General features: G+C 43.3%; 1 protein-coding gene across 6 annotated transcripts in view; it reads left to right on the plus strand.

The window, feature by feature from the left end:
• Window positions 1-527: 527 nt before the first annotated feature.
• Window positions 528-13,759, plus strand: part of AMN1 (antagonist of mitotic exit network 1 homolog) — a 58,215-nt gene continuing 44,983 nt past the window's right edge. The window contains exons 1-2 of one of the 6 annotated variants that reach the window (XM_063786754.1): window positions 756-905; window positions 10,503-10,641. Coding sequence is in view for 3 of the 6 variants with exons in the window: in XM_054664378.2 (XP_054520353.1) it covers window positions 10,505-10,641 (137 nt within the window). In the remaining 3 variants the exon portion in view is untranslated. Of the gene's footprint in view, window positions 906-10,502; window positions 10,642-13,759 lie in introns of all 6 variants that reach the window. The other 5 variants (XM_063786755.1, XM_054664378.2, XM_054664379.2 and 2 more) reach the window with 5 other exon arrangements.

Below are 13,759 nucleotides of genomic sequence, written 5' to 3' on the forward strand. Positions count from 1 at the left end.
CTTAAAAAAGGAACTCAGCATATAAACAACAGACTAATCTACAAGGAAGAATGAGGGGGGTGGAGGGAGCACTAAAAAGCAGCAAGTACTCTGCAGCAGAACCAAAGACAAAATTCCACCTAAAGGTGCCCTTTCTTCAGGATCCTTCCTAATTTGAATACAGGTTCCCTTCTCCTCCATGACGAAATTCTTAGTGAGGTTACTTGTTGGTACGCAGTGTCCTCATCTGTAAAATAAGGCTAAATAATTACGATTTCACCGGATTATAATGAATATGGTTAAGTATTGAACTAAGGCCTAGAAAGCACGTAGCTCAGTGCACGCTTCCTAGAAAGTGCTCAGTAAACTCGGATCCTCTAACACGCTCCGTTTGATGTTAATGGAGTCCGTATCCGAGCGGGTCTCCAGTGTGCATCGCCAAGGATATGGCCCAGCATCCAACGCATCCTTTTAGTAAGAGTAGCGACTTCTCAGCGCTCCCTTCGCCCCAGGAGAGTTCTCGGCTCGCGGCGTCGCGGCGGGGCTGCGCGCTGGGCTGAACTCCCAAGAAACCTCCTGCAGCTGAACCGGAGCAGACGCCCGCCAGGTGAAAGAACTACAACTCCCGTCACGTTGCATCCGAGTTTAGGGCCTCTTTATAGTTTATCACACCCAGCCTCTTCCGCGCAGCCCTCAGTGGCTCCGCCCCAAAGGGGGCTCTCTTCTTTCCTTGTGGAGTCCGAAGCGTGGCCACGCCCCGGTCACCGGAAAAATCCGTGTGACGTCACAAAAACCTACGCGTCGCGCGGTGGGCGGGAGTTGGCGGACGGTCCCTGGCTGGGTTCTGGAGGCCCTGGGACCGCGGAAGAGGCTTCAGACGCTGCAGCGATGCCTCGCCCACGGCGGGTCAGTCAGCTCCTGGATCTGTGAGTCTACCCTGTCCCGCCTCCCTTCGCGCCGCCCCAGCACCTCCTCCAAACGGCCAGGCCCTGCGCTGCTCTTCCTCCCCGCCCCTTTCCCCCCCCCCCCCCCGATCTCTGAAGAGGCCCCGCGTGTGTTTCTGTCCCTGGGTTCCTGATCTGTCGTTTCCTGGCTGAGGACAGTTGTGCAAAGTGGGTCTCTTGGCGGGCTTGCCCCTCCAACACTCCGCTGCGCGATGAGCGTCCATTCCTCAGTCAGCCTTGACAGCTCGGCGCCCCGGCTGTTACTGGCAGTGGCCTCTCTCTTAGCAGCTAAAAGCCTTGGTAGAAAAAAACACAACGCTAGATGAGGTTCTCAAAAGCTTCTAGCAGAATTCCACCCCTGTAACTGGAATAAACATTGACAGACCCTGGGATAAAGGTAACAAAGTGGTTAAGACCACGGATCCCTGGCTGAGATTGCTGGGTTCAGCCCCCGGCTCTGCCATTCACCAGCCACGTGACCATGGACCGGTAACGTAACCTCTCCCTGTGCCTAGGTTCTTTATCTATAAAATTTTTGTGATAATAGCACCCATCACATGGAGTTGTCCTGAGGGATAAATTTAAAACATGTAAAACCCTTATAAGGATGCCCAGCAAATAATAAACACCACTAAGTGTTATTGTTATTATTATTTCCTACCAGAAATTGTACGGAAATGGAAGTTACAAGGGCAATTGCGTCTCTCCAGGAGCTTTCAGTCCGTTAATATTGCCATGTAAAAAATAGACATCTTAAGGATAAGGAGAACAATCTCCTTAATCTACTGAAGGCTTTCTGAAACAATGGCATCTGATATTTTACATTAAACTTGGGAGGCCGAGGTGGGAGAACTGCTTGAGCTCAGGAGTTCGAGACCAGCCTGGGCAACGTGGCGAAACCCCGCCTCTACTAAAGATACAAAAATTAGCTGGGCACGGTGGTTCACGCCTGTAATCCCAGCACTTTGGGAGGCCGAGGCACTTGAGATCAGGAGAGTTGGAGACCAGCCTAGCCAGCATGGCAAAACCGCGGCATGTACTAAAAATACAAAAATTAGCCAGGAGTAGTAGTGGCGCCGGTAGCCCAGCTACTCTGGAGGCTGAGGCAGGAGAATCGCCTCAACCCAGGAGGCAGAGGTTGCAGTGAGCTGAGATCGCGCCACTGCACTCCAGCCTAGGCGACAGAGCGAGACTGTCTCAAAAAAATAAAATAAATAACTATAATATATGTAGAATAATATCACAAGCGGGAGAGTAACAAACTTTTGAAATTTCTAATAAGGAAAAGAATAGGAGAAAGCTTTGTCAAGGGGGTTATTTTTGAACATTGGTAGTATCTGACGGTTGCAAATGGGAGGAAATGTATCGGAGAGAGTGAAATAAAAAGAGTAAAGGTTTGACAGGCAGGAAAGGTAGAAATATGAGAGAAGACCAGAAAGTAGCGCTCCAATGTGAATGGAAGATACAATATGAATAGCACAGTAGTGAGACATAAAGCCAAGTCATTGGGAATAGAATCTTAGGAACCAGGATGAAGTAAGAGCATTTCCTCTTTTAGTCATGGGGAGCTATCAAAGGTTTTAGAACTGTACCGTGAGCAGAGAGAGATTTGAATTAGGCAGAAGTTGGAAATAGGGAGACACTTAGAAGACTGTTACAAAATCTTAAGAGGTGAAGAGCCCAAACCAGGAGACACGTGAAGATGTTCTTTGCAGAATTATTTCTGGTGGCATGGAGCTGGAATGGGAGAGTTACCATGGAATATTATGCAGCTGTTAGAAAAGCAAAGGGTAGGCCAGGCATGGTGGCTCACACCTGTAATCCCAACATTTTGGGACCCTGAGGAGGGTGGATTGCTTGAGGCCAGGAGTTGGAGACCAGCCTAGGCAACATGGCAAAACTATGTCTCTACCAAAAATAAAAAGTTAGCCAATCTCATAACCTGGTCTCAAAATAAATAAATAAATAGATAAATAAATGAAAGAAAAGCAAAGGGTAGATTCATTTGGATAGAATTTTAAAACACAGTGCTTAGTGAAAAAAAGAGGAAACAGACTAACAATGTTAAGAAAAATTCTTCAGAACTTGGGGCTAAGACAGGGATGACTACATGATCTTCATTGTCATGCTAGAGTGTGGTCCCTAGGTAAAGGTCCATATTTGCCCTTAGAACCTAATTTTGTACCCTTCTGGGACAAGGTACAGTCTGAGACTGGCAGTTGGTCAGCAAGCTATTTCTGGTTTGTAACAAAGTAAGAAGCTTGAGCCAGACTAGTAATTAACTGTGTCACTAAGCACATTATTTAGTCCAGCTGATGAGGCTTTCTCCATGAAGGAAACAGGGCTTGGTTTATGTTCTTGCATAAACTCCTTATCTCCTCACTGACCAGCACTTTAACACTGCTTTAGAGAATCCTTTGGATCTGGGACATGAATAGTTTTGAATAGAGGGACCAAGGAAAGAGAAGAATTAGAAATTACTCTTTTAGCTGGGGGCCGTGGCTCACGCCTGTAACCCCAGCACTTTGGAAGGCTGAGGCAGGTGGATCACCTGAGGTGGGGAGTTCGAGACTAGTCTGACCAACATGGAGAAACCCTCTCTCTACTAAAAATACAAAATTAGCCGGCCGTGGTGGTGCATGCCTGTAAGTAATCCCAGCTCCTTGGGAGGCTGAGGTGGGAGAATCGCTTGAACCTGGGAGGCAGAGGTTGCGGTGAGCCGAGCTTGCACCATTGCACTCCAGTTTGGGCAACAAGAGCGAAACTCCGTCCCCCCCCCCCCAAAAAAAGAAATTACTCTTTTAGTTTTAGCTTCGTTGACAGGTAGAATGGTGATTAGACTATTATGGAGGAAGAAGTGTCTTATGGGGAAAATGAATCAGAATATCCAGTAGAAATATCAAGCAGGCAGTTAGAATATAATTTTGAATCTGAAAGAAAGATCAAGGATTAGGCTGGGCGCAGTGGCTCATGCCTGTAATCCCAACACTTTGGGAGGCCGAGGCAGGTGAATCACTTGAGGTCAGGAGTTCGAGACCAGCCTAGCCAACATGGTGAAACCCTGTCTCTACCAAAAATACAAAAAAAATTAACTGGGCATGGTGGTGCACACGTGTATTCCCAGCTACTTGGGAGGCTGAGGCAGGAGAATTGCTTGAACCCAGGAGGCGGAGCTTGGAGTGAGCCAAGATGGTGCTACTGCACTCCAGCCTGGGCAACAGAGTGAGACTCCGTCTCTAAATAAATAAATACATAAATACACAAATAAAATGAAGAGAGATCAAGGATTGAAACTAAGATTGGGGGTATAACTTTGTAGATGATAGGAAGCCATGGTTAAGTTTAAAAGAGGGCCATAGAGAGAAAAAAAGAAAGTCAAGGACAAAATTTTATGTAACACTTACATTAGAAGCAGTCCATGTTGCCAAAACTCTTTTATTTGTTAGATCAATTCACCATATGATGATTTGGCCAAATAGTAATAGGTTGTTTCTTTTAAGTATAAAACGTAGAGCAACTAATATTGGTTGGGATATCCACCCATCTCCCCAATTGTTTTACAGCTTTTAAAGATTATAAGTTTTAGCTGACTTCTTTTCATTTTGTCTTGAGAAATGAGACTGCCTGTGCCAACTGTGGGGCCTGAGAATCAACACCACTTATGTCAACCTAACTTTTTGCTCTAGGAAATTTTTGCAAATCAGTTTATCTAAATAAACAGCTATCAGGACAAACATTTTGATTTTTAGGACCAACATTATGTTTATCTGGACAGATTGCTCATCAAGGCTGGCTTTTTGTGTCCATCTGTTTTAAACTAAGTCACAAACTTTGCCTAATCCTTACCCATGCACCACTGTGGGGGGAGAAGCACCCACTTAAACTGGTGGCGTTTATATCCCAGAAACTTAGGTATACTTTTGCCTAACATTCCTCTATTGAAATGCTACCAAAACCCTGTCAAGATGATCTCCCTTGCTGTAGTAAATGTAATACATGATTTGACAAATTTAATCAATTTGTTTGACCAGCAGGGTTTCTGGATGGGCTTTGTGGCCATTCAATAGTCCTCCCAGAATTTTAAGAACTATTTGATTTGTTTCTGTCCCAACTCCCTGCTATTGCAGCTGGAGGGAACTGGAGCAGAAAGAGGAAACCATTTACTTTGGGAAACACATGGTACAGCCTCTGCACTGCTGAGCTCAGAGAAGAGCATACTAAAGGGCTAAGATGAAAGAGACTGGGAGAAAAAGGTGGCGGTGGGGGGCAGAGAGCCATGTTGTAGGAAAAAGGTAACATATTGAAATATACCTGAAATCTTGCATAAAGCAAAATACAGTAGTCTCTCCTTATGTGCTGTTTTGTTTCGGCAGTTTCAGGTACCTGCAGTCAACCATGGTAAAAAATATATATATATATGTTAAATGGAAAATTCTAGGAAGAAACAATTCATAAATTTTAAATTATGCACCATTTTGAGTAGCATGATGAAATCTCATGCCACCCTGCCCTGTCTGCCCAGGATGTGAATTCTGCCTTCGTTCAGCATATCCATGCTGTCCATTTAGTAGCCTTCTTGGTTATCAGAGCTATTGTCGCAGGGCTACTGCATTCACATAACCCTGATATTACTTAACAATTGCACCAGAGCACAAGAGTACTGATGCTGGCATATTGTTACATGTATTTTTTATTTTTCCACCCAATCCCTGTAGATGTTGTTATAACTGTTCTATTTTATTGTTGTTGTTGTTCATCTCTTACTGTGCCTAATTTATATATTAAACTTTACCACAGGTATGTCTGCATAGTAAATGCAGGGTATATATATAGGATTTAGGATTCAGTACTATCCATGATTTCAGGTGTCCACAGGGAGTCTTAGAATGTTTTTCCCATGGATAAAGGGGATCTGCTATATAACAGGAGTGATTGTCAGTCACTTCAAATGCTTTACTTTTCTCTAATCCCCTACTCACAGAGGTCATGTGCAAGAGGAACAAGAGCATTTTTATAAAGTTTACACAGACTTACCTTGTTTCCTTGCTTGACTGGTGTGGGTCACTGTAGGGGTACTTGGTGAGCAGTATCCTCAACCAAGTGGTAGTTATCTTTGTTATCTAGGGCAGGAGTTGGTAACCTTTCTGTGAAGGGCCAGATAGTAATATTTTCAGCTTTGTAGGCTACACACCCTCTGACACAGTTACTCAGCTCTGCCATTGTAGAACACAAGCAGCCACAGACAACACATAAAGAAATGGCAGCAGCCTGAGGATGATAAGGGGTGTGAAACATCTGTTGAATACCTTGACTATCGGCTCATTGTTGAGCAACCTTTGCAGTAAAAGACCTATCATTGTCAGAGTGAAAGTGGTCTGCTTTGGGAGGCCGAGGCGGGTGGATCACGAGGTCAGGAGATCGAGACCATCCTGGCTAACATGGTGAAACCCTGTCTCTACTAAAAATACAAAAAATTAGCCGGGCATAGTGGCGGGCGCCTGTAGTCCCAGCTACTCAGGAGGCTGAGGCAGGAGAATGGTGTGAACCCAGGAGGCGGAGCTTGCAGTGAGCCGAGATCGCAGTGGTCTGGAAAACCAAAAACATAACACACTTTGATCAGTGTGGCTGGAGTTGGTTGATCAGACTGAAACCATGAAACCATAACCTGAAAAAATGTCAACAACTGTAACACATTAACAATAGCCCCAGGGGTGGTGTGTGTGTGGGTGTGTGTTTGTGTGTGTGTCAGTCAAAGGCAGTGTTCCAATAAAATTTGATTTCTTTCTTGTTTTTTGAGACGAGGTCTCACTCTGTTGCCCAGGCTGGAGTGCAGTGGCCCGATCTCAGCTCACTGCAACCTCTGCCTCCCAGGTTCAAGTGATTCTCCTGCCTCAGCCTCCCAAGTAGCTGGGATTACAGGCATGTACTACCACACCTGGCTAATTTTTTGTATTTTTAGTAGAGACAGGGTCTCACCAGCTTGGCCAGCCTGGTCTTGAGCTCCTGACTTCAGGTGATCTGCTTGCCTCAGCCTCCCAAAGTTCTGGGATTACAGGTGTGAGCCACCGTGCCAGGCGTAAAACTTGATTTCTGAAAACTAGCAGCTGGCTACGTTTGTCCCACAGGTCATAGTTTGCTGACCCCTGATCCAGGTTTCAGTACAACAAGAGAATCCAGGTGGCTGAACCAGAATTAAGTTTGAATTTCCTAAGTTCCCTTTTGCCAGACTGCCACCCAGAGAGTGTACCAACCAGGCTGACTTGGAGTCATTGTTTGGAGAAAGAAAGCTGCATATCATGCCCAGGAATTGTCAGAGTGGAATCCCAGAATTTCAGACTAAGTCTAGCGAACCCTCCCCTTTTCATCCTGATCATTATATAGGAGGTGGCTAGGAGACTATGAACCCCTTCAGGGTGCCTTTTTTGTGACCAAACTACCTTACTAAGATGCATGGACCAGGAGAGTGTGAAGGAGGTAGAGTCAGAAATTTCTTTTAGTGGATTTTTTAAAAGTCCGTTTTACTTCTTGTTGGAGCCAACACCCTAAGGATGATAAGGGGTGTGAAATATCTGTTGAATACCTTGACTTATTGGCTCATTGTTGAGCAACCTCTGCGCAGTAAAAGACATATCATTGTCAGAGTGAAAGTGGTCTGGAAAACCAAAAACATAACACATTTTGATCAGTGTGACTGGAGTTGGTTGAACAGACTGGAACAATGAAACCATAACCCGAAAAAATGTCAACAACTGTAACACATTAACAATAGCCCCAGGTGTGTGTGTGTGTGTGTGTGTGTGTCAAAGGCCTGATATAGTCAACTTGTCAGAAGTAAGAGGGACCACACACCATAAAATACGGTCTATTTCACTGAGACAAAACAGGCTGACTTTTGAAAGGAAGCACAAGACCAGCATGCAATGGTAGCGTCAGATACATGTAATCTTTACTCTGTTCCTAGGCCATGATGGCAGATAATGTTGCTATGTGCAGTGTGTTGTTACAGCGTGCAGACTGCTGATCCTGGCAGCAGTGGCAGCAGTCTGGATGGTGTATACTTGATTAGCAGCATCATTGCAGTCTATTCCATTAGAGAATGAGCCATTACCATGGACATCTGTCTGATTCTCTGCTGTGATTTGTTTTCACAGTTCACAGTCCTAAAGAGGAGTGTCTATAATCCACTAGTGTGTTTTCTTCCAAGTGGCAGACCAGGTAACATTGTCAACAGCCCAAGAGTCAGTAAAAATATAATATGCCTTGACCAAGGACGTGTTGTTTGTTGACTAAGGCAGATATTGGCAAACTTTGTAGGCTCCACCTGCAGTGTCACTTTAGCCTCTCTTCCCCACTGAAGACTTTACCCAGACCCCATCAGTTGCATTTGGTTGCCTTTTTCCCCTAAGGGATCAGAGACCAAGGAGCTTAATGTGTGCCCAAGTTATGAATTATAGCAACAGCCAACAGGAGACTGCTGTTCACCAGCTGGAAGTGTGGGGAATGCAGAGTGGCAGGGAGGTTGGCTCACAGGGAATGCTGAGGGTGTTGAGGATGATATTTCCCTCTTGCTGTCCACTCCTGTATTGATGCCACCCTAGTATTGATACCTGAGCATCAGATACCCAGCTTCCTCCCCTGGGTACCTCCCATTGAGCATCCAAACCCGGAAGTCCTTCTTTTTCTGCCCCAGTGGAAACCGCTACATTTTACTCCATGGTCCTTGATAATTTCGGCCACCCATATGCCCAGCACCCCATCATCCTCACCAATCAAATCAGACTGTCGCAGGAGCCAGATATATAAGCAGCTGGCTTTGCACTGTTAGGCAAGGCTCTGCATTCACTTTTGTTTTGAGAGACTGCTCACCTGTGGCTCAACCAAATAAATGAGGCTGGTCTCAAACTCCTGGACTCAAGAGATATTCCCACGTTGGCTTCCAAAGTGCTGGGATTATAGATATGAGCCACTACACTTGGCCTACAATTCTGCTACAATTTGACTTCTAAGTCTATACACAATTGAATTGAAACTGGGTACTCAAATACTTGTACATGAATGTTCATAGCAGCATTATTCACATTAGCCAAAGGTAGAAAAACCCAGACAGATGTCCATCAATTGATGAATCAATAAACAAAATGTGGTATATTTGTATAGTTGAATGTTATTCAGCTGTAAAAAGGAATGAAATACTGATACATACTACAATGTGGATAAACCTTGAAAACATGATGCTAATTGAAGGCAGCCAGACACAGAGGCCACATATTGTATAAATCCAGATAAATCAATAGTGACAGGAAGCAAATTGGTAGTTCTGAGGTATTACAACCCATAATTGGTATTTGTGAGAAAAAGGAGGAATGGGGATTGACTTTTTTTTTTTTTTTTTGAGACAGAGTTTCACTCATGTTGTCCAGGCTGGAGTGCAGTGGCACGATCTCAGCTCACTGAAACCTCTTCCTCCATGGTTCAAGCGATTTTCCTGCCTCAGCCTCCCAAGTAGCTGGGATTACAGGCACCTGCCACCACACCCGGCTAATTTTGTATTTTTGGTAGAGATGGGGTTATACCATGTTGGTCAGGCTGGTCTCGAACTCCTGACCTCAGATGATCCACCTGCCTCAGCTTCCCAAAGTACTGGGATTACAGGTGGGAGCCACCACACCCGGCAGGGACTGACTTCTTAATAGAGATAAGTTTTCTTTTGGGCTGGTGAAAATGTTTTAGAACTAGATACAGGTGGTAGTTGCACAACATTGTAAATGTACAAAATGCCACTGAAGTGCACACTGTAAAATGATTAATTTCATATTATCTTTCATCTCAACTTTTTAAAAGAAAAAAGAAGTAAAGCAATGTATGTTGACAATGTCAAATGACAACGGAATGGAAAAATTAAATGTAGTATATTCACACAATGAAATATATGTATACACACATACATGTATCATCTATATATTATAACATATATTGAGAACGAAATGAACTGTGGCCGCATGCAACCACTTGAATAAATTGCACAAACAAAAGGTTCCATTGTATAACTATATTGTAATTCATTCTATTTACTGTGGATGGTAATTTGAGTTGTTTTTAGTTCTCTCTGTTACAAACAATGCTGCTGTGAGTTTTGTTGTCTACATCTTCTGACTCAAAAGTGCAAGGTTTTCCAGGGTTGATACCTCCAACTGGAATTGCTAGATCTTAGGATCTATACATCTTTAGCTTTACTAGATAAGGCCAAACAGTTTTCCCAGATGCTTGTACCAAATTACATGCCTACTCTCAGTGTTTGAGAGTTCCTGTTGACTACCATCTTGACCAACATTTGATGTTCTCCATACCTTTCTGAAGTATTTGAAGTCTCTAAAGAGATAGGGAGGCTTGATAAAATGCTACATAAGTTCTTACAATCACTAGATCTACAGTGAGCAATACAAATAACATATTGTATATTCCAGAACAAATATAATTTTATATGTGTATAATGGTATATATTTTTACTTCCCTAACAAAATGTCTAACCTTTTCTCTACATTTTTGAAATTTCTGAAAATTTTGCTTTTCTGATCCTAGTGATGCTTAGGAAAGATTTTATATCATTAAAAAGAAATTGGGAGGTCACTTCCAAGATGGCTAAATGGGAACAGCTCCAGTCTGCAGCTCCCAGCAAGATTGACGCAGAAGATGGGCGATTTCTGCATTTCCAACTGAGGTACCTGGTTCATCTCACTGGGACTGGTTGAACAGTGACTGCAGCCCACAGAGGGCGAGCTGAAGCAGGGCAGGGCGTCGCCTCACCTGGGTGCAAGGGGTCGGGGGATTTCCCTTTCCTAGTCAAGGGAAGCTCTGAGTGACTGTACCTGGAGGAACGGTACACTCCTGCCCAAATACTGCGCTTTTCCCACGGTCTTCCCAATCGGCAGACCAGGAGACTGCCTCCTGTGCCTGGCTTGGCAGGTCCCATACCCATGGAGCCTTGCTCGCTGCTAGCACAGCAGTCTGAGATTGACCTGGGATGTGGGAGCTTGGCGGGGGGAGGGGCGTCTGCCATTGCTGAGGCTTGAGTAGGCGGTTCTATGCTCACAGTGTAAACAAAGTGGCAAGGAAGCTCACACTGGGCGGAGCCCACTACAGCTCAGCAAGGCCTACTGCCTCTCTAGATTCCACCTCTGGGGCAGGGCATATCTGAACAAAAGGCAGCAGACAGGTCTATAGACCCAGGCAAACAGGGTCTGGAGTGGACCTCCAGTAAACTCCAACAGACCTGCAGCTGAGGGGCCTGTCTGTTAGAAGGAAAACTAACAAACAGAAAGGAATAGCATCAACATTAACAAAAAGGACATCCACACCAAAACCCCATCCATAGGTCACCAACATCAAAGACCAAAGGTAGATAAAACCACAAAGATGGGGAGAAACTAGAGCAGAAAGCCTGAAAATTCCAAAAACCAGAACGCCATTCTCCAGAGGAACACAACTCCTTGCCAGCAAGGGAACAAAACTGGACAGAGAATGAGTTTGACGAGTTGACAGAAGTAGGCTTCAGAAGGTTGGTAATAACAAACTCTCCAAGCTAAAGAAGCATGTTCTAACCCAACACAAGGAAGCTAAGAACCTTGATAAAAGGTTACAGGAACTGCTAACTAGAATAACCAGTTTAGAGAAGAACATAAATGACCTGATGGAGCTGAAAAACACAGCATGAGAACTTCATGAAGCATATACAATATCAATAGCCAAATTGATCAAGCAGAAGAAAGGATAGCAGAGATTGAAGATCAACTTACTGAAATAAGAGGCGAAGACAAGATTAGAGAAAAAGGAATGAAAACGAACAAAGCCTCCAAGAAATATGGGACTATGTGAAAAGACCAAACCTACGATTGATTGGTGTACCTGAAAGTGATTGAGAGAATGGAACCACGTTGGAAAACACACTTCAGGATATTATGCAGGAGAACTTCCCCAACCTAGCAAGACAGGCCAACATTCAAATTCAGGTTGAACAATGAGAACACATGGACACAGGGAGGGGAACATCACACACCGGGGCCTGTCAGGGGGTTGGGGACAAGGGGAGGGAGAGCATTAGGACAAATACCTAGTGCATGCAGGGCTTAAAACCTAGATGACAGGTTGATAGGGGCAGAAAACCACCATGGCACATGTATACCTATGTTACAAACCTGAATGTTCTGCACATGTATCTCAGAACTTAAAGTAAAATTAAAAAAAAAAAAGTTAACTATAAATCTTAGTTACCAAGAAATCCCAGTTTCTGATACTGCCTCTTGTGAATTAAATAAGACTGAATTAAATTAGACTGTCTGTAGACAGATTAGAAGGCACCACGGAAGAGTCTTGAATTAAAACAAGTTTAAAGTAACTTGACACTAGAGAAGAATTTATTTAATCTTTCTTCATAACGAATGTGTTTATCCAGGAATACCATTTGACCCAGCAATCCCATTACTGGGTATATACCCAAAGGAATATAAATGATTCTATTACAATGAATGTTTGCTTATTGCACACATATGTTTATTGCAGCACTATTCACAATAGCAAAGACATGGAACCAACTCAAATGCTCATCAATGATAGACTGGATAAAGAAAGTGTGGTACATATAAACCATGGAATACTATGCAGCCATAAAAAGAAATGAAATCACGTCCTTTGCAGGGACATGGATAAAGCTGGAAGACATCATCCTCAGCAAACTAACACAGGAACAGAAAACCAAACACCGCATGTCATAAGTGGAGCTGAATGATGAGAACACATGGACACAGGGAGGGGAACAACACACACTGGGGCCTGTGGTTGGGGGGAGCAAGGGAAAGGATAGCATCAGGACAAATAAACAATGCATGTGGGGCTTAATACCTAGGTGTATATCCCGGAACTTAAATAAAAATGTAAAAAAAAAAAAAAAAAATCAGTTCCTGGTGGTTTGTAAGTCAAAAAGGAAAGGTGAAACAATAAACTTAGTGAATTCTTGTAGAAGAAAACATAGGAGAATATCTTCATGAACTTAGGACAGGGAAAGTTTATGAACAGGACAAAAAATCACCTGCTGTAATGGAAAACACTGATAAATTGGACTGTATTAGAATGTACTTCTCTTCAGCAAAAGACATGATTAAGAAAGTGGAAAGGCAATCCACGGAATGGGGGAATATATTTGCAACGTATATAACAAACAGAAGGTTCATATCCAGCATATAACAGGAATTCCTATATATCAGTAAGAAAGATAATTAACCCAAAATGAAAGAGGGCAAAATACTTGAGTAGATACTCCACAAAAGAGGATATCCAACCAGACAATAAAAAGATGAATGTGTACCCATATTAATCAGAGATTGCAATTTAATGCCACATTGCATTGCTATTATATACCCACTAAAATGACTAAAATTTAAAAGATTAACAATGCCAAGTGTTGGCAAGGATATGGACCACAAGAATGCTCATTCACCAATGGTAGGATTGTGATTGGGTACAACCACTTTGAAAAACTGGCATTAAGCTAAACATATGCCTACCCTATGAGCCAGCAGTTCCACTACTAGATATATACACTCAGTTGAAACACAGATACGTGTGTACCAAAAGACATGTCTAAGAATATTCATATTGATATTCATAATAATAAAGAGTTACAAACGACCCAACTGTATATTCACTGTAGAATAAATTGGTCAAACAACAGATTATTATACGTTAGTGAAAATGGACATGAACAACGTGAAAATGGAAATGAATAATCTATAGCTACATGTAACGATACAGATAAATTTCACAAACATAATGTTGAGCAAAAG

The sequence above is a fragment of the Pan troglodytes genome, chromosome 10, assembly GCF_028858775.2.
Source record: "Pan troglodytes isolate AG18354 chromosome 10, NHGRI_mPanTro3-v2.0_pri, whole genome shotgun sequence".
NCBI lineage: Eukaryota > Metazoa > Chordata > Mammalia > Primates > Hominidae > Pan > Pan troglodytes.